The 20490-nt window shown below is 44.6% G+C and overlaps 2 protein-coding genes across 2 annotated transcripts in view; one reads left to right on the forward strand and one right to left on the reverse strand.

Annotated features, from left to right (window-relative positions):
• The first annotated feature begins 645 nt into the window (after positions 1 to 645).
• epg5 (ectopic P-granules autophagy protein 5 homolog (C. elegans)) lies at positions 646 to 20378 on the forward strand. The gene is made up of 45 exons (XM_052067849.1): positions 646 to 1255; positions 2160 to 2777; positions 2978 to 3238; positions 3344 to 3542; positions 3758 to 3894; positions 4015 to 4122; positions 4198 to 4271; positions 4554 to 4662; positions 4996 to 5110; positions 5268 to 5418; positions 5532 to 5693; positions 5769 to 5926; positions 6096 to 6247; positions 7071 to 7211; positions 7302 to 7463; positions 7539 to 7661; positions 7746 to 8008; positions 8086 to 8226; positions 8322 to 8466; positions 8691 to 8888; positions 8972 to 9079; positions 9151 to 9273; positions 9356 to 9522; positions 10198 to 10419; positions 10512 to 10635; positions 10736 to 10880; positions 11324 to 11495; positions 11563 to 11725; positions 12118 to 12260; positions 12362 to 12518; positions 12803 to 12997; positions 13088 to 13301; positions 14011 to 14195; positions 14366 to 14573; positions 14660 to 14735; positions 14979 to 15082; positions 15167 to 15342; positions 15651 to 15878; positions 15962 to 16171; positions 16868 to 17012; positions 17082 to 17324; positions 17402 to 17615; positions 18431 to 18649; positions 18734 to 18848; positions 18933 to 20378. Exons 1-45 carry the CDS (start codon positions 1208 to 1210, stop codon positions 19113 to 19115), a joined length of 7704 nt encoding a protein of 2567 aa, XP_051923809.1. The 5' UTR covers positions 646 to 1207; the 3' UTR covers positions 19116 to 20378.
• Positions 12625 to 20490, reverse strand: part of thoc5 (THO complex 5) — a 55283-nt gene continuing 47417 nt past the window's right edge. Inside the window, exon 21 of the mRNA XM_052067864.1 lies at positions 12625 to 12636. The gene's annotated coding sequence lies outside the window, so the exon portion shown is untranslated. The remainder of the gene's footprint in view (positions 12637 to 20490) is intronic.

Genomic DNA, 20490 nt, shown 5'->3' on the forward strand with positions numbered 1-20490 from the left:
TAAATATTTACTTCAGGGGCGGCCCGGTAGTCCAGTGGTTAGCACGTCGGCTTCACAGTGCAGAGGTACCGGGTTCGATTCCAGCTCCGGCCTCCCTGTGTGGAGTTTGCCTGTTCTCCCCGGGCCTGCATGGGTTTTCTCCGGGTGCTCCGGTTTCCTCCCACATTCCAAAAACATGCGTGGCAGGCTGATTGAACACTCCAAATTGTCCCTAGGTGTGAGTGTGAGTGGTTGTGCGTTTCTGTGTGCCCTGCGATTGGCTGGCAACCGATTCAGGGTGTCCCCCGCCTACTGACCGGAGACAGCTGGGATAGGCTCCAGCACCCCCCGCGACCCTAGTGAGGATCAAGCGGCTCGGAAGATGAATGAATGAATGAATATTTACTTCAGTATGTTGTGTTGAGTGTTATATTGTATTATTTTAAATTATAATAGCTACAGAAGCAGATAACAAAATTCCCCAAATCGCCGTCTCAAGACAGTAACTGTGAACTACGTAATAATAATATTTTTTAGGAAAAGAATATAGACATCAATATGCCATGGGAATACACTGTTGATCAAGTGTCACTGTTTGACTTTGATTTCGAAATACGTAACGCGGAAGTTTATTTATGATAAGGTTTGACTTTTCTCGACTTCCGTAGTAAGGTGGAGTTACCACGTGATTCAGTACGTTTCATGGAAAACAAAACAAAACAAAACAAATGACAAGTGAAAACAAATGAGACTACCGTCACATGTCATTCGCACTTGATCACGTTTTCTTATTTTCATGACATGAAGAACAAAACAAGGGCGTTCGAGACGCTCGTAGATCAATTAATATCGAGCTAAACTGCGCGACGAACAAACAAGCCGATTCCCGCTAGCAGCAAAGCTTAGCCTCGTCTGCGTCGTTAATATATATATTTATTTCTGGGAGCCTCTTTGAAGTCATCCTTTATGTCTACCCTGTGAAGTAAGCACGCCTGTAATTGGCTTCTTGATTGTGGCCAACGAGCTTCTAAATATTTGTGTTGACAAGTCAGTACTGTATTTTATCTTGTCAGCACAGCATGCCTCTTGCTGCTTATCAAGAATAACGTTGCTTGCTCCTTTAACCCGTGGGCTGTTGTCGATTCTGTGTGCGTAACATTAATTCCAAGACCGTCTCCGTCAGTAAATTGTTTACTGTGGATATTGTCATGTGAGACACGGCTTGAAGATGGAGGCTGTGCGACCCAAGAAGACAAAGGCAAAAGTCGGTGGAAAGGTGACTATTGCACGCCTGTGCTTGTTTTATTTTGCATTCGTTTTTGTTGGTTTATTGTAAGTTGAGCCAGTGTAAAATAAGCTATAACATTGTTACATTATACAAGTTGTAAACCTAATGGTGCGTGGAGGCCTTGTCTCGCGCTTATTATTTGGTTGTGCTGATTACTTGATGGGGTCACGGGGTTCGACTGGTCAGCACGTCCGCCTCATGGCGCAGAAGTCATGGTTCGAATCCGGCAGGTGTGGACTTTGCTCTTCCTGTGCCTGTGTGTGATTTGTCCGGTTACTTCCCATATTCCAAAAACATGCATGGCAAGTTGATGGAACACAAAATTGTCCCTACTTGTGATTGTGTGCGCAAATGGTTGTTCGTCTATGTTTGCCCCGTGATTGGCTGACAACCAGTTCAAGGTGTTCCCCGCCTACTGCCCGAAAACAGATGGGATTGGCTCTAGCACACCCATGTGAGGATTAAACGGATTAGAAATCGGGTGGATGATTAATTGATGGTGCCACGGTGTTCGACTGATTAGGACGTCCGCCTCATGGTGCAGACGTTGTGGGTTTGAATCAGGCCTTCCTGTGTGGAGTTTGCATGTTCTTCCCATTGCCTGCGTGGATTTTCTCCGGGTACTCCGGTTTCCTCGCACATTCCAAAAACATGCACGGTAGGTTGATTGGAACATCTAAATAGTCCCTTGGTGTGATTGTGAGCATGAATGGTTGTTTGTCTATGTGTGCCCCTGTGATTGGCTGGCAACCGATTCAGGGTGTACGCCGCCTACTGCCCGAAGACAGCTGGGATAGGAGACCCTTGTGACAATAAGCACATTAGCTAATGGATCAATTGATGTTTTCATCTGTTTACTGAGTAGATTCTTCTTTTTCGTTTCCATTCCCAGCTGGCCAGGAAGCATAAAACGACAGAAGACAAGAGAGATCCTGCCTCTTCCCCCGTTTGTGTTGATGCTTCCACCTCCGAATTCACCAGTATCCCCCTATCCCTCCGACCTCAGGAACCACAACTGGAAAAGCATGAGCCCACTGTTATCCTTGAAACTAAAGCCCCGGCTTCAGATCTGCCTGCAGAGGCACACGCGACCTCCTCGTCACAAACTCGATTAACATCAGCGTTAACTGAAACTATACAACCCGCTCTAGATTTGTCACAGACTTCACAAGTCGCAGCACAACAGACTCAGCAGGAAGAAACAGAGGGCACGAGCTTTTTGGCATCCAGGCTTCAGGGCACATCAGAAGTTTCATGTGTTTCAACGCATTTTGCCATCAAACATGTCCCCAGCGCTCCTTCACTATACCCATCGGTCCCGGCACTAGAGGAGGGATCCTTGTTTGAGCTTCACAGAGAAGCTGTGAAGAATTTAGGGAAAGGACCTGCAGTTTTAGCCATTGCTGAGCAGGAATCCTCTCCTCCAAGTTTGCAGTCTCTGGAGTCTGTAGCTGAACTTTCCAATAACAAACTGTATCCTGAATTACCAAGAACCACAACAGAGGTTCAGGTATTCTCACACAATACGTAACATTTTCCTAAAACTCTGTAAAGTCTGTGTTTTTGTTAGTCTCTCTCTCTCTCTCTCTCTCTCTTTTTTTCTCTCTCTCTCTCTCGCTCTCTCTCTCTCTCAAAAGGTCCATTGTTGTACCATGGGCTATGAGTGAATGATAATAATACCAGCTTCATATTATTTTTTTCATTTCGCAGCCATTCTCATTGGAGCAGCTGAATGTTTGGGAGCCTGGAGGAGGGTTACGAGCTTGGCTCGAAGGCGTTGAAGTATGCACGACCCAGTTCTGTGCGATGGCTCGACAGGAGAGCCACGAACTAGCCGAACTTCTGCAGAACTACTGGCGCTGTCGCAGACAGCTCACCCAATCTCATACGCAATTGCACACGCAGTCGTCTGACTGTAAAAGCACTCAAAATCGTCTGTGGAGCTTCAGAGATGAACAGCTAACACTCCAGGTTCAGTGTTTCCAAACCCACAACAAATACTGTATACAGTAAATATGCAGTAAATCCAATGATTTAAAAAGAAATTGCGTATGTTTTTGAATTTCTCTCTTTTAGGGCGTGTGTGCAGATCAATCCAAAGTGTGTGGATACCATCGCTTCCAGCAGGCAGAGTTCAGTCAGAGCGTGCTGGCTGAACTGAGCAAACTTTTCGAAATTCGCAGTGAACTGCTGCATCAGAAGGTTGCCTTGCATGCATATACCGCTTCGCTGTCGCGCCTCCAGGTGGAATCATACTTGTACCGCCTCTTAAAAGGTGATATACGCTTACACTGTGATCCAAAGCATAGTACATAGCACGTTGTGTATTGTATTATATCTTCATGATACTGAATGTTATTATTTTGTCATAAACTGCACATTGAAGCAGACACGCAGGCGAGCAACAGTAGTTGTCAGTGATGGGGTGTGCAAACAGTGACTGTGCCCCTGAGTTTTTTTTCTTTCTCGTGTGTTTTTTTTTCTCATCAGATTGTTCAGCAGGCCAAAGACAGCCTTGTTCCATTCAGCCATTGAAAGACGCCATCAGTGTCCTCTTTAGTTTCACAAGAAGAGTCCTCGATGACACGCAGTTCCAGGCAGATATCCATCACTGGTTGGAAACACTGGTAAAAGTTTACAGCGCACGCGCACACACGCGCACGCACACACACTCGCACACACACACACTCGCACACCATTTTGTGTGCATGCCATCTTCACTGCTCGGTTGACGCGTGACTCTTCAGGTGGCAGTGCTGCTGCATGTCGGAGGATCAGGAGAGCACCTGTTCGTGCTGTGTCATCTGCTGTGCTGTCCTGCTGGGGTGGGCAAGTGGGCTGCCCCTTTTCTTCAGGTTAGCTTAAGAAGAAATTCTTTCTCTCAGTCGTCACACATACATACACTTCGAACTACATTTGTATCTGCTCAGATTGAAGTATTAGGGGACAGCTGCGGAGTGCAGGACTTCATGCAAGCTTTGGCAATTCTAATGTCACCCCTTCGGTAAGTAAAGAAAGATACCCTATGCCAGTGACATTCGGTACACCTGAGTAGGAAAACATGGTTTGAAGTAGTCTTTCCCTTCAAGATATGGAGACTACGTAATTGTGCGAGATTAGGTCTCTTATTTTTATGGGGGGAGCAGACCACATCTGCTATGATACAGTTCTTGAATTGTACTGATACAGGTGTACCTAATGTTCTTGGCAATTTATTGAATTCCTAAATTGTGCCATCAAATTAAAAGCAACACATTTCACTTACCTAATTACATTTGTGTTCTAGACACCGTGCAGAATTTTTGGGTCATATGAAACCATGCGAGAGTCTTAATTCGGCTTCATCCGGACCTGAGTCAGGCAACTGGACTCTGGTGGATGAAGGAGGAGAAGAGGTACTTGTAGCTAGCCAGCTACATCTTTCACACACAATTTCTCCTACATTGTTGCCCCAAAGTCGTATCAGCAGATCCAACAGTTCCTCTCAAACAACTCAGAATGGTGGAAGATTATCATGACTGTATGCTTCCAGCACACAGACAATTCGACACAAATATGTTAAATTTCGTTCTAGTCTTTATTCCTGTCGGCTGAATCACACTCAAAGCTAATCAAAAAGTACTAAATAAATGCTCGTTGAGCCTAAATGTCAGTCTGTTCACTTAGCACCCCAACTGCTGCTGTATTACCATTCAACTGAATGTCAAATGCTTTGGCTTCATTCTTAGGATGAGGATCCGGAGAGCAATTGGTTCCTGCTGTGTGAAGACGACCTCGTCTCCTTGATGTCCCAGTTTCCGTTCCAGCAGCTCTTTTCACACATGCTGGGGATCAGCAAGAACGGTAAATGTTTGTGACTTTCCTTTTGTCTCCTAAAGCGCCTGTCAAAGGAGCAATCGTAACCAAGTAGTTATGAAAAGCTCCTGTCAACGTGGTGCCCCTTAATAAGGCGCCACAACCTCTAAAATGAGTAAACGTACTCTCACCAATTTGTTTGCAGGTGCCTATGAACCTCAAGGGTACTCCAGTCAGAAGATGATGCGTGTGTTTGCTTTTTCTTCCTCTCTGATTGAGATTCTCGCCCTTGGCTTACAAACCTATAACAGGGCCCGATACAGACAGCTAGTGAAACGAATAGGACACATCATACGGTCAGTACACCAAGTGGATCATGCGGTTGATACGGCCACACTCGTTTTACCACATAGCACGCAATTCTCGGCAGAAAAATGTGATCGCGTCATTGTCTTTTTCTCTCTCGCAGGATGACACTGTGTTATGTCAGTGATCACTGGGCACAATATGTCAGTGTGACCGGTATCAGTGGATCCAGCTCTCATGTCCACTCACTGCCTCTGGAAAAGCTGCAGGTGGAATATGATCATCTTTTTCTCAGGGCTGTACTGCATGTTCTCAGAAACAAGAGGTGTGGTACTATTCACAAGATTTTCTCTGAAGAGAAAAAAAAACAATTCTCAGTCCTCTGCTATTTCTTTTAAAGGTTGGGAATTTGGTTGTTCATGTCTGAGATGCCATACGGGACTCTGTCCAGCCCCATGCTTTGGAGGATCCTTTATGCGATGCAGTGTGCCGAAACCGCAGGACTGGAAACTCTTTGTAATTTGAGTGACACCCTGTCCTGCATTCAGGCTCTCAGAGGTAATCAAGCAAAACAAAAATTGGCCTCAATCACTTAATTCTACCTGGCTTCGATATATATAGTATATGTAGAGAAAACACAACACATGTTGACGTTTTTAAATCAATCAATATGGATGGGAGATCCTTCAATGAGATCCACCGCTGCTCATGGACATCTTTGTCACAGACCCAGAACACCAAGACAGGTTTGAGCTGTGGTTGTGTGAGGTGAACAGCTCTGACGGTATCTCCCTCCTCACTGCGCTCGCCCACATGGCCACTTCGTCACAGTACTCTGATCCTGCCTTTGTCACCACCATCGGTCTGCTGATTTACCAGGTATGACAAGAATGTACAAAGGAAGGATGAGATATCTGTTCATCTAGGACACAGGTATCAAACTCAAGGCCCGGGGGCCAGATCTGGCCCGCCACATCATTTTATGTGGCCCGCAAAAGCAAAGTAAACATGTCAACTTCTACCATGATTGCTAATATCCGGACCAAAATTTCAACTTCTGCTATGTAATAAATAAGAGAGCATTTTCTTGTCACTACACCCCTCATTACAGTACCTTAAACAATCGTTGAATCAACCATTATTCTTGACTTCTTTAAATGCTTCACAGTCATAACAGCCCTGCAAGGAAAACGGTATCTTCAATGTGGCCCACGACAAAAATGAGTTTGACTCTCCTGATCTAGGATAACATGAGGCACACCGGCACAATCCAGTGAGACCCCACACAAGAGCCGCAGTTATAATTCTGCCTTTGCAAGGATTATAGTGCCAGTTTTGGACCTTTGTCAAAACGCCTTTTATTTGTATTGAAGATGAACAAGTATGGTTCTTGTTGTTTGGAATCCAATGGTATAAAACTAGATTGCCTCATACTGTGAAGTATTTATAATATCTTGGTGACCTCATTTTGTTAATATATATAGTGTACATATTTCAGTTTGACACGGTCCAGTTCCACCCAAACTGCGCCTGTATTATCTTACCATATTGTTCAAGAAACCCCCTGGTGACGTATATTAAAACCTGAGAATCTTTGTGATTGCATAATTTTGCTACAGCTCTTACACTGGGTCTTATTAGACTGTAAGTGTACCTAAAGTTGTCAAACCTTGTTGTATCCTTTTTTTGTGTTTGTTTACAGGTGTCTTATGTAAGCGTGTCCACCAGAGAAATTTACTCTAAGGTTGGAAGAGAGTTGTTGGCTACAATAGCATCAGCCCATCCCTACATTATCTCTGTGCTTCTGGAGAGGCTGAGAGAAACCATCCAAGCTGTTGGCATGGTTGGTTCTATTGGGTCCTGAAGTTTCACCAAAGGACAATATGGAAAGTTTAGGTCTCAAACCCGAACCCCCTTTTTTTGTTTTTGTTAGGTGGCACTGTACTTGTGTAAAGAGCTTCCTCTGAGCGTGTGGCATCCACAACCAGAGGAGATATGTGTGATCGGAGCGTGGTTGCTCCAGCATCCTCTATCGGCTGTGGAGAATCGACTGGCCTGTGTTATACTGGAGGGTCTGAACTGGGGATACTCACAGGTGGTTTCAAAGATTTCCCACGTAGTCTCATGTAGACTTCGGCTCTAAAATGACGAGGCCAGTTTGGTTTTTCAGGATGGATCTTTGGCTTTGTCGTCGTCACTCCACAGTAAAGTGGCTCTGCTGGTGGCCGAGGCCTATCAAAAGTACCTGACTGACAAACCCTACAGTGGCCTCATATCAGAAGGCATTAAACAGGTTACTCACTGGCAGACATTCATTCTCTTTGATTTTGCACAGACTTACACTGAGAGGTTCTCTTTTTCTTTTTTTTTCCTTTAGGTGTCTTATCTTGCAAGTGTCCTTCGATTAGGCGTGTCCCCTGAAGCGTCTTTCAGTCAATGGGCGTGGCAGCTCTTACTAAGGCTAAAGCTTCATGCCAATGTACAGAACCCAAAAGGGGCCTGGTCAGTGCCTGCTTCCGTGTCCGTTCCACCTGCAGAACTTACGCATTCTCCCAGCATGCACTCTGTTCTCCGGGCTGTAAAAGCAGGCATCCCTATAGGAGCATACCTGTCAATTGCCATGACAACCGTGGGACATAGGTATGAAGTCATTAATTTAATCCTTATTTTTACGGGTGTGAATGAGACACATTGATGTGCTTGATTTTCTTCATCAGCCTGGAGCACTTTTGTACTGATGGAGTCAGCTTGTTAAAGAGTCTGATTCAGTCTCACCACCTGCGAGCTGCCATGCATCTCCTAGACGCCATCCTTCCTCAAATCTACCCGCTGAGTTTCTACCTTCTCAACAACTCTCAGTAAACCAAATGCACCTTTTGGACCGACATTGATGCATTCTCTATTCATTAGCTGCATCACTAACACTTAATATATGTCTGTCTTTCCATGCCAGGTTTGTAAGTTGCATTCAGTTATTCTTGCAGTACGACAGCGTATGTCCTCAGGGTGTGACGCAGCAAGTGACGCACCGGGTAGCACCACTCCTCACCCGAACAATCTATGGAGACAATGTCCGACTGCTGAACAGCGTTATTCAGGTAAATTATTGACAATGTTTTTTTTTTAAAGGGGACATATTTACAAATGACTTTTCAATTCCTTGTATACCAACAATTTGAGGGCCCAAATATTAGTCAGCTGTTCTGAATTTGGGCCCTACTGTCTTGCAAGAGTGGTGCTAATTTACATCATACAGACACTGTCCCCACATGATGTTTCACCACCCATGATTCATAAAAACGCATGTATATTTGTTCATCAGAGCCACGTGGTTGAGAGTTCACAGCCCAGTCATGTTGGTGCTGCAGCCGTGCTGGAGTTTTGGGTGGGGATTTTGACTCAGCAGAATTTATGGTACCGGGACAAAACAGTGTTGTTCCTCATGGATCAGCTCTGCTGTGCTGCATTCATACATCAGCAGGAGGAATGTCTGCTGAAGCTTCTGCACCAACAACATAAGGTATAGGCATCAGCCATCAGCGACTGTTTGAATTCTGTGTCTGATCGAATGTAGTAATGCCGTGGTTTGAATGCCTCACGTAGAATGCTTTGGGTTACCATGGAGATCGAGGTCTGCTCTCCTCACTGGTAGGCTGGATTGCTGGAAATGCCACACCTTCTTTCATAGAGGGCCAATCATTGAGTGCGGAGGTAAGGGTCTCCAAGCCCAAACAGTTTGAAACAAAATCTCACTTGTTGACAGGATTTGTGTTGTTGATAAGGTTTGGTTTGCCTGGCTGGTGCTTAATATGGAGGGCACATTTGAGGAAGACTCTCAGCTCAGGCGATGTGTTGAAAATGAGCTCCTCTTGGAGCCTAATGTTTCTCCAGAGCAAGCTTTGAAGGTACAAAAGCGAATGACTTTATCTGAAGAGCTACAGTTTATGACCTTTACCTAAAATGCTGTCAATGTTTTGCTTGAGCCAGAGGGCCCAGCAGAGGCTGAAGTTGCCAGTCACGCCATCTTTGCAGCGGCTCCAAATTTACCGTTGGGCCTGGCAGGCATTGGCCACGCCCCCTGACCATCCCCTTGTACCTCTGGTTTGGCAGAAGTTCCTCCAGCTCTACCTCAGACAACCCGGTCCCGATTATGGGTATGATACTCACATGTTATTCAGAATCATTTTCAGCAATCGATGCAAAATTGCAAACCATCGTATTATACAAGCCGCTGGCCTCCGCAGTCCCTCACTGACCCGCGTGAGAACATTATCAAGTCAAAATAAAATAAGTGCAGTACTTTTGTTTCCAAAGTGTTTACCCATGCGGTTACACATGTTGAACACAATTAAGCTTAACATGATGGTGTGGCCCTTGACAACGGTTTCAGTTTCTCAGATGGCCTCAGGAAAATGCCTTTCCCACTTCTGCTGCAGTAAAATATGATTCACCACGGTACTATTTAGAACAGAAAACCAACCAGTGTCAAAATCATACCAGAACAGCACAGCGTCATTTAATTCGCAAAGTTCAAGTTAGCAAAAATATTTGAAGTTTACTCTCTACTTGAAAATCCACTGTATTTTTTTAAATGGTGCTCTTTTGCTATTGTGTTCTTGGTCCTTGTCAACCAATCAAGACGCGTGTTGATGTGTGATAGGCATGAGCCTTTTAGTCATGTACTGCCGTGGTTGTACAGACTGTGGTACAGGACCGAGGGGTTTTTGTGGTACCCTTTACAACTTTTTTACCTATAAAAACATCTTTGTTGACCTAAACCTGACTATACCGCTTGGCGGAAAAGAAACTCACTGAAATGTGTTCTCCAGACTGGCTGCAGGTGGATGCATTGGGCGACGATTCTTCCAGGCTTCCACTCAAGCCACTTTGCTGCGAGACTTGAGGCAGAGAATACAAACCGTATCTGACTTCCACCACGCTGCTAGCCAGGCTCTGAAGGTGCCCCCGACACTCATCGCCTCAGGAGACCACCAGGGCCCCCAACGTCGCTCCTACTTCACTTCACCTCAGCTACACACGGAGTTAGTCCGGTAGGTCAGCTGCTTTACTGCGAGCAGGTAGTGCATTCTCAATTTTCACTGTGATATGCAGCTGAAGGCCAAGATCATTTCTTGTCTTGCAGGTTGTTTAGCGTTTTTGCCGTGTGGTTGGATGATGAAACACTGCAAAAGCAAGAAGTTTACCTTCCCTCTCTTCCTCCCGAATATGAGCCACACAGACTTGCGCAGGTTATGCAGCAGCAACAGGTCTGTCTCATACTACTTGAAGAAGGAGTCAAATATTTCAATATTATTAGTCACGCTATTAAACACTACACATTTAAAAATCAAATACATTTCTGTTTAGGAACTATGGCTGGAGTATGTGGACCAAGAGCGCCTGCACTGTGACAAGAAGGAGGTTCTGTCTCTGTGGGAGAAGGTGCAGAGTGAGCCATCTTTCCTTCAAACCCAAAACTGCAGCTTCACGGACTATACAAGCCTCAGCAATGGTACAAAAGAACAGTACAAATCAGTTTACTGAAGTAGACTCTCCGTTGTGACTTCTGAGAATTGTTTCCCACAAACGTCCAGTTTAATCTGTGCTGTTCACCAACTTGATTCTTGAAAGTGGAATGCTAGAATCATTTCCCTCACCTTGAAATTAAAATGTTTGTATTGTGACAGAGCAACTAAATAATACTAAAACAAACTCAGATAAGCTTTTTTGTTTACACTAAGCTTTTTTTTAATGACGATCACAATGCATGAATTCTCCTTGAAATATTTTAAATAGGTATTTGTGGGATGCCATTCCATCATAACAAATCAAAGTTGATATCTGGATTGTACAAAAATGGCCACACAAGTGAATTTACCCATGCATTTTTGAATGACGTCATTTTTGTAATATTGGCAAAAAAAGTACTAGAGGGGTGTCTCTCTTGTTCTGCAGCAAAGGAGCGCATCCAGTCCAACTTGCAGAAGCATCCAGTTCCACATCCACCTCCTGAACTACACCACTTAAAGACTCCAGTGGCAGAAATTCCCAGCGTATGTCTCTCTGACTCCAAAGCCGCTGCTGAACTACTGCAGCGGGATCTTAGTATACTGCAGGACCAAGCCAGGTATCTTGAAACCGTAAAACATCGCTGAATGGGAATGGTCAACCAAAAGGTCTTCATATGGTGTCAGGATTGCAGTATCACGAGAAGCCCAGCAGGTGGCGATGGAACAGGAGCTTCTCGAGTCTCTCCCTCTGCTTTACAAGAACCGACCAGAGCAAGTGACCATGACTCTGGAATGTAAAGGGAGAGGAGGGCAGCCCTGCCAGGGTCCAGCTAATATCACCGTCACGGTATGACTACAGTACTCTTATCGCACTGCAAAAGCAGTGTTGGAAATTACATTGCATGTGACAAGTTGCAATCTGCCGAATTCAAATAAATGCCTAATGTTCTTATGTATATCGTATTGTTTTTATGATTCATTCAGCTATTACAAACATATTCTACACTCTAGATAGAACCTAATAGAAAAAAAATAATTACTTTGCTGATTAACTAATTATTTCTACAAGGCAGTAACTGAGTTAGTAACCAAATTACTTTTTGGGAAGAATTCAATTGTAACTATAACTAATTACATTTTAAAAGTAACATGCCCAACACTGTGCAGAAGATTTCTGAGTGTCTTGGCCTTGCTTTGAATACTTCATCTGTATGAGTCTGTGTGTCTTTAATTGTGCAGTGTGAGTGTGTCCAGCGACAGGAGGCAACGCAAACTCAGATAACGTCCCTGCGAAGGGACATCAAGAACCTTCAAACTGATGCCATGGCTCCGCCTCCTCAAAGCCTGGCAGATGCTGCTGTCCACACGGAGAACTTCATCACGTAAATAGTAGTAGTAGAAGTAGAAACAAAACTGTAGAACTGTAGAAAGAATTTTTTTGTTGTTATTGTTTTTTTTTTAATTGTGTCTGTTATGTGTGCAGAGCTCTGGTGAACATGTACAAATCGCAAAAATCCCCATCAGTGCTGCAAGTTGGCGTGTCAGCCTTCTACCAGGTGGTCTCCTATGTGTGTGAAGACACACTCCGTCATCCGCCAACACGCCAGTATCTCTCCTCATGTGTGGAGATACTGGGACAGGTACACAAGAATAGCATTCAGTCGAATACAAACCTCTGCCAACGATTGTAACACAACCCACGTCATGCATATGCCGGAAGAATTTAAGATTCATGCTTTTGTCACGGATGAATTAAAAGTGATGAAAACAAAAGTGAAAACAAAACCCATGAGTTATTTTTGGCCCATACGTAACCCAGTCACTTCTAAAAAAAAAAAAAAGACCCAAACACAACATCCCTGGTCGAAGTGATAAAAAATTAAAATAGTTCCAGTGAACGCATTTTGTCTTGTTTTATATCAAGGTTTTCATCCAGGGGAACGCTGAAGAGTGTAGCCGTGTCCTGAAGACCATCTTGGAGCACAGACGTCTTTGCCCTCTCATTTCTCCTTTTTTCACGCCTAACGCAGCGCCTGCCCAGCTGGTCTTCCTCTACCAAGATGTGGTGACATCACTCCACTTTGATAGTGCAGATGTCATTTTCATGCTGCTCACCAAGGTTGGTCCCAATTTGGGGATACATCTCGAGTACCGCCACATCCATTCTATTTCAGTTTCCTTTTACGTCCGTTTTTTTTTCTTTTTTCAGTTTGATTTGTCCACCTGGCTGAATGAAGCGCATCCCGTGTTTTCGGAGAGGACGCGTTTACTGGAATTAGTCCATGGAGGTCTTTGTGTCTGTGGCCGGGATCCTGACCCGGAACTACTCACCCCTTTTCACCTTTTCACCAAACACTGGACCTCACTTTTATGCCACCACTTCCCTGACCACTACAGTGACTGTCTGCGTCTGCTCATGACCAGTAAGTGTGTCTCTTTTGTAGCGTTACAAAACGCAGCGGCGAGTCGAGGTCAGTTAGTCTACTCAGACCGGATAAAAATATTTATATTTGTCAGCTATTATTTTGAATCGAATTGGTTGCAACAAGAGCCCAGAAAACAACCGTTAAAAAGATTTTTATTACCGCCAGTGATTCATAATAGAAAATTGCTTGTTTTTCCTTTTCTCTCTTATTTGCATGGAAATGATCTTTGGAGTAGGCACTTAGACAAAGCGCACATCACCCATTTGAACGGCTGCCATCCACTCATAATTCACTCTCGCAAAATCATGAAATGCGTGGAATACTGTTGCGGCGGTGTGAAGAGGGATGTCTTTCTCTAAATGCACTCTGCGACTGACTGCTGACGAGCTCAGGCTTTCATATGCCGTACAGTAGTGATGACTTTCCTCCTCTTTCAAACCCATCACATTAAACAAAGCTCATGTCATAGATTGTAATAGCAACCCCCAGGGCACCGAGCAAATGCACCCCACAGCAGTCTGATTTCGCTTAAGCGCTCCAATCTTGCAGCAGTGGTACGACATCAGAGCAGAATCTTTGCTTTTCTTTTTCCTCACATTGACGGTAACCTTGAAAGAAGTCATCAGAGAATCCATTATCCGTTAGTCCAAGTCTGATTTCATTCCAAACATTTAGTCATTGCTCTAAAAATCTTTTTTCTTAACAGGCTCCTCGAACCAGTTACTGAGTCCAGATTGCTGGAAGGTGACTATGCGAGTGCTCGGTTGCTCACCTCCAGTCCGCAGCAGCAAGAACAAATGCGAACAAGGTTTCGCTACTGAGATCTCCACACGCGCATCGGCATCCCAGGGGTCTGCCCACAGGTCATCAATCACCCTTTCTCCTCAGCAGGTGACCACCGAAATTGTTATTTTCATCAGTAAATCAAATCTCATCTGTAGAAACTCAAATGGAAGCTAAATTCTGACTCTTTCCTTGATTTGATTGACATGGCGAGACAGACGATTGTGCACCAGCTTGTACAAAATGTGATTTTAAAGCCTGCCATTGTTTTCTAACAGGTGGATGAGACAATAGATTGGCTGAGTGATTACTTCCTTCGCAGTCGTCTCAGCAAAGCTGATCTTCGTAGTTTTGGCCTTTACTCTGCCTGGTCTCCTTACATCAGCGAGGTGGTTTCTTTCTGGGACTATTTGGTCAGCTGTCTAAGTACTGTGTCGCTTAGCAGCTGTGCCAGAGAGACTGTGGGCAGCAATAGAATAATGAAAGGTAAATTACAATCGCACTTCGTTCAACTTGATGCTTTGTGCTCATGCGCTTGATGTCATCCTAACTCAAGTGTGGCACTCTCGCAGCTCTTCATGACCTGCACAGTAAGATTGTGAAGTTGTTTAAGCCTTGGATCTTTCCGCTGAACATTGAAGACGGAAGGTATGTCGACCTTTGAGAGCTGCGTTTTCACCACGTGGTACTTCATTTCAACTAACTGCAGTACAAGCAATGATAAAACCTTGATCTGATGGGAGTGTGCAGGCGGAATTGTATAGTTGTATCATTCATACTCTTGCGTCTATTCATGATTAGTTTTTCGTAGTTATTTGAAGGGGGTGGAGGGGTTGTTGTCATGGATGTAGTCTGTTTACCTTTTCTGAACCACTGCATTTTTTTTTATAGCAATCTCAAGTGCTACCCGTGGCTGGAGACGGATGCGAGTGAGGCAGCGTGTCTGGTCGGCCTCTATGCTCAACTTACCGACAGACTGCATCAGAGATTCAAAGGTAGCCTTTGTGTGCCTTCCATTCTTCCGTTTGGATCTGTTGTGCGGGATATCCAACAGCAGTGTGCATGCACATACATTGCAGACCGCCTACTCCCTGGCCAGAGAGGTGCCCTGTGGCTTTGTGTGATGCAGTACTGTGAAAGCTGCACCTCTCCACGGACACCAGAGTACCTGTTGTACCTGCACCACTCTCACCTGCGCAACTTGCCGTGGAGATATTTGCAACCTGACACGCCGCTTATGGAGCAGCTCTTCAATGTGAGACCCTCCTACTGCGTTGCATAGTGACCTTCAGCAACCGTGCTGTTATTACAAGCCTGTGTTGATCATCTCCAAACTCATTTCCTGATGATCTTTCTCGTTTCTCACTTCTACATTAGAGACATGGCACATTTTCTTGAGCTTTCAAGAAAACGCATCACGAGTCATTTTTGGAATTTGATATGCGTGCGCGGTTACGGCACATTCCCGAAATTAAATGTTTTATGTCGGTCATCTTGGGTGAAAAGTCTTGTTTGTTTTTCCGAGTCAGATTTCTATGTTCTCATTCGTTGATGTGCATCCAGGTGGAGAGAGGAAGTCCCAAGAGCTGCTTCCTGTTTATGGGGGAGATTTTATGTGAAGTCAACTGGATCAGCGTCCTAAGCAACCACTTACAGCCACCTCCAGAAACTCTACCGGGCCCACTTCAGTCCAATGTTGACCTTCAGAAGAAGGAATCGCACACCATGCTGGTGTATCTGTTGTACTTGCTGGTCTTTCTGGCAAAAGAGGAGCAACTCCTCAACCAAAAGGTGGTCCAAAACCTCAAATAATGTTGAACAACTCCACTCTTCAAGGTACAACAGCAACTTATATTCTGTCCCTCTTTATCCAGGACTCGCCACTTCTCAATCTGTTGATCCAATGCACATCTCTGCCTTGGCACCAACTGGATCTGTCGTCCTACCAAGGGGTTTTGGCATATGCCAACACTCATTACGCTCCCTCCCTTCTGCTTAGCACCGATTCGGCATCCCAGTTGTTGCTGAAGTCGCTGCGTAGCGCTGCTGGACTTCACCCCCGCCCTTATCAAGCTGCTCACATTGTAAGTCAGTTTCAGGATGTACTGGTCACATTTTTCTTCAATGCCAGATGGTTACATTAAATATACAGTGCGTGTTTATATATAGTATATGCCTTAGTGGGCAATTTATTTCTGGATGTTACAAGCTCCATTTAGAATTTGAGTACGGGCAATGCCACTATTTTTCATTATAACTAATGTATGAACTTATGTACTCTCGACTGGAGTTTTCTTTTTTAGTGTGTGTGTCTTCAACACCCATATCACGTATTGCATGTTTTTCCAATATAATGCAACCCCAATTCACGGAAAATGTTGGTAACGAAGAGAGGAAAACAACCCAAAACGCAGAAAAATCCATTTTTAAAATCCCTGCAAATCCTTGCGTGCTGAATCACAAGTATGCAGGGGGCCACCGTATTGCTATTAGCACTCTGGAATTACTCCTCCAGCCCCTCTCCAAATGGATGCGCCTTCTGACGTCACAGTGGAAATTAATGAGAGGGAAGCACGCTCTTTAATGCCGTACGGTGTCCAAAATAAAATGTTTTTTAAGAATCCTCTTTTCTTTTTGTCATACGCAGCTCTGCACCTTGCTCAAAACTAAGACAACTGACCCATTGTGTTGCTTTTTTTTTTTTTTCCCCCCTTCATAATCCTCTTCTGTAGCAAGGTGTGTAAATCACTCACCACAAAGTTTGATGTCGTTTGTGCCAGGAGGAGACACTGAAGGCAGACGCGTACGTGTGCTGGTCTGTGCGCTGTTTAGTGGCTTTGGAGCAAGCAGGTAGCATGAGTGTGAGCATCCTGGAGACACAGCTGGAGACGCTGTTGGAAAGCATTGTCACATTCAGCCCACCAGGTGAGCTCATCTTCTTCCACTAATGTCTTGATCGCACATTATTAGTCAAGGTCCTCGTCTTCTCCACAGAAACGGGTTTGGAGCAGAGGCACATGGCGTTCTGCAGCCTTTTCAGCGGCGCACTGGCTGTGCTCAACGGAGTCGGCGTGTCTACGGGCGAGGCCCTCGCGGTTCGTGTCATCACCTGGCTGGACAAGAAGGGGAGGGGCTTTCCAATTCTCCCGCTGCTCACTGCTTGCTCCCGCTGTCTGGCCTCTGTGAGCCACATGACGCGTATCATGGAGGCCTGCATCACAGCCCACTTTAGCTACGGTAAGTGAGTCACCTTGCACTTAACACCCGTTCGCTTTGATTGTAGACCTCATGTAACGTCACGTTTCGTTGCTCAGCTGAGGACGAATGTGTTGGCTGGGGTCCCGTGTTGGCATCGCTGCAAGTGCCCGAGCTCACAGTGGAAGACTTTGTGTCGGAGAGCCAATCGGGAGGCAGCTTCCTCACACTCTATGCCTTCATCCTGCAGCGCCTTAACTCTGAACACACGGCAGCCAATGAGAGGAGGACTCTGGCTCTCATCAACACCTGGACCAATCAGGTTTTCCCCAGGTTTGCAAGTTTCCTTGCCAAACCTCTTTAGAATGACGTGTAGTGGTCAGACGAAATGTTTGCACAGAGATGCAGGAAAACATGTACATTCCCAAAGTGAAAAACCATCGCACACATTTATTTACTGTATTGGCCCGAATATAAGACAACCCCCTCTTTTTCAAGACTCAATTTTGAAAAAAGACTTTTTAAACACCAAATTAATTTTCATACAGAAAATAATTACAGTACATCTGAAGCGAATGATTATAACAATATATTTGAGAGAAAAAGCATGTTATTTTGCCTCATTCAAATCTAAAGTGCAATCGCATTCGGAAATGAATGGCTTCTGTTTTTTAAAATGTAAATTACATCAGAACTTCTCCTCAGCTGCCGGTTTTCTCCAGATCGTCATTACGTTTCTCCATTTTCTGTTATTATTTTCTTCTCTTTTCCTTCTTAGCGCTGTTTTATTTTTCTTCTTAGTGCTACTGCTATATTTATTTTTATTCTTCGTGGCAAGGAGTTGACTTTGGCCTAGGGAGTCAAGTTCAGCATTCGCTTCCTTGATATCTGGTGCCATCTAGCGTCGTGAATGGCTATAATGTCTAGACCCCGAATATAAGACGACCCCCACTTTTTCAGTCTTATTTCAATGCAAAAAACAATACGGCCAATACGGTATCCTCCGTCATGAACTCATGTGTTGCCACCGTTGTACCACTGTTTTAAATCAGACTTTTTTTTCCGCATTTTGATTTAAAATCAATCCAGATTTCCAAATCACGCCATATCCACGAGTAAACGTGAATCTGTCTGTTATATGTCTCCAGCGGACCAGGTAATGAAGCCAAGCTGTTTCTGTGGTGGCACAAAGCTTTGAATCTGTCACTGGAGCAGCTGCAGCCTCAATCGGGCCTCGGTGAATTATCAGGGGTGGTCGCAGGTTTGTTGAGATTCCAAAGCAGGCTGCTTCAGCTGGGAGAAGAAAGACTCAACTCTGGACTACTTGGGGCCATCGGTCTCGGGAAGAAGTCCCCCGTTTCCAACAAGTAAGCTTCCCCGTTGTTATGATCATAAGATTTGCGGAGGCTACGATAACGCAGTTCTTAAGGCGTTCCGTACTCTGCATCTAGATTCAGGGTGGTGGTTCGCTGCCTGGCGGCATTCCTCGCCGTGCAGGTAGCAACAGAAAGTGAACTCCGCCTGCAGCCCACCGCTGAATTGCAGCCCTCAGCAAAAGCACAGCAAGTAGGCAGCTCAGGCGGTCACTCACCCTTCCAGATTCTTTAATCATCTCCTTATTATATCAGTTCTGTTTTGTTTTTTGCACAGATGCTGGGGATGCTTGAAGCCATGACCAGCAATAAGCAGTACGCCGAAGTGGAAGACTCTTTGAAAAAAGCCCTCCAGTTCATCCGCTACCCGGGTCACTGTCTTAAAGATGGACCTCGACTCTTGGCCCTGCTAACAAACCTGCTCTACCCTGACCTCAGATACTTGCACATTATGCATTGATCTTGACCTTGACCCAAATGCTGCCTGATGGAGCACAATGATCTGGAAATTTGGGACTACTGTGAAGTGGCCTTTAGCAAGAAACATCTCGAAAGGAACCTGTTGATGGAAGAAGCTCTCCTCGTTTATTTGCATCCCTTTGTAGCACTTTCTTCCTCCTCTTATCATCAAGACCTTTTCCATTTGGAAATGACCCATCTATTGATCGCCCCGGAGTATTAATTGAATCAGTATCTCAACTCAAGACTGTGTTACAGACCATTCCAAAAGAAAATCTAACAAGAAAAGACAAGGGAAGGCGTTGAAGGACATACGGAACGGAAAGCTTTTAAGAACAGTGTGGAGAACACCCACAAAGTAGAGTCTTTGTACTTTTCATAGCAAGACTGCTGCTGTTCCGAATTAACTCGGAACCAGTATTTCGTACATTCATGTTGAACCAAAAGTGCTTTCTAAGAAGGAATATTAGGGGCCACACTAAAAAGAACAAAAATAGCGTCGCATTACAAGAGTAAAGTAATATGTCTGCATCCATACATGTGGAGGAATAAACTTGGAACTAATTGAGATCAGGACTGGTGAGGATATTACACTTCAATTACTCGTTCTCAAATAATAAAGCACAATCGGCAGCATTAAGATATCCATATATCTATATATATACGATAAGATATATATATCGGATTGTGGAAACAAAATATTTGTACCTGAGAATGAACTAGGCATTTTCTTTAGTTTTTCTTTTCAGTGTGGCTGTAACATTTCTTGGTAGCTTTCCTTTTCCTTTTTTTTTTTTTTTTTTTGCCAAAGACATTTTTTCTCCCTCCCTTTTTTGCATGATTATCCAAATTGTGTAGTCTGGTACAAAAACCGACATTGGGGCACTTGTATGATACATGAAGAACCACTTCCCCCAAAAAACTATACACAAGCGCACAAATGGTGTTATGTAATGGTCTTATGTTAAGATCCCCCCCCCCCCACACACACACACATTTTCACAGTGTGTATCGTGCGGTGACTGGTAATGTTAAAACATTTCTTTCTATGAGTCAGTGCTCTGAAACGAGTCTGGAGAGGACCGATCGTCTGACACCTGCTGTTTGTTCCAGCATTGGGTAAGAGAAAGCGCGGACAATCTTTGCAAGAGGAAAAGTGGACCCCCAATGCGTCCGAGACTCCCCGCAAACAAAGCCTCACGTTGTTTTCTCCAGGAACATCACTGGAGGTGTCTGAACTGCAAAATAAATCATCTCTGTGTAAGAGCTGGTGATTCAGTGTCGATGTGTGTGTGTGTTAGGTAAAGCTCACGTGTGCATACGTTGAATGTCCTCGCCTGACACAACTACAGGCTACAGCTGGTCGCTATGGTTAC

Source organism: Hippocampus zosterae, chromosome 6, assembly GCF_025434085.1.
Source record: "Hippocampus zosterae strain Florida chromosome 6, ASM2543408v3, whole genome shotgun sequence".
Classification (NCBI taxonomy): Eukaryota; Metazoa; Chordata; class Actinopteri; order Syngnathiformes; family Syngnathidae; genus Hippocampus; species Hippocampus zosterae.

Coding starts and splice junctions, on each gene's coding strand:
- epg5 (XM_052067849.1), top strand. CDS start 1,208: ATGGAGGCTGTGCGACCCAAGAAGACAAAGGCAAAAGTCGGTGGAAAG. Junction 9,523..10,197: donor CAACCCGGTCCCGATTATGG/GTATGATACTCA, acceptor TGTGTTCTCCAG/ACTGGCTGCAGGTGGATGCA. Junction 12,998..13,087: donor TTTTCATGCTGCTCACCAAG/GTTGGTCCCAAT, acceptor TTCTTTTTTCAG/TTTGATTTGTCCACCTGGCT.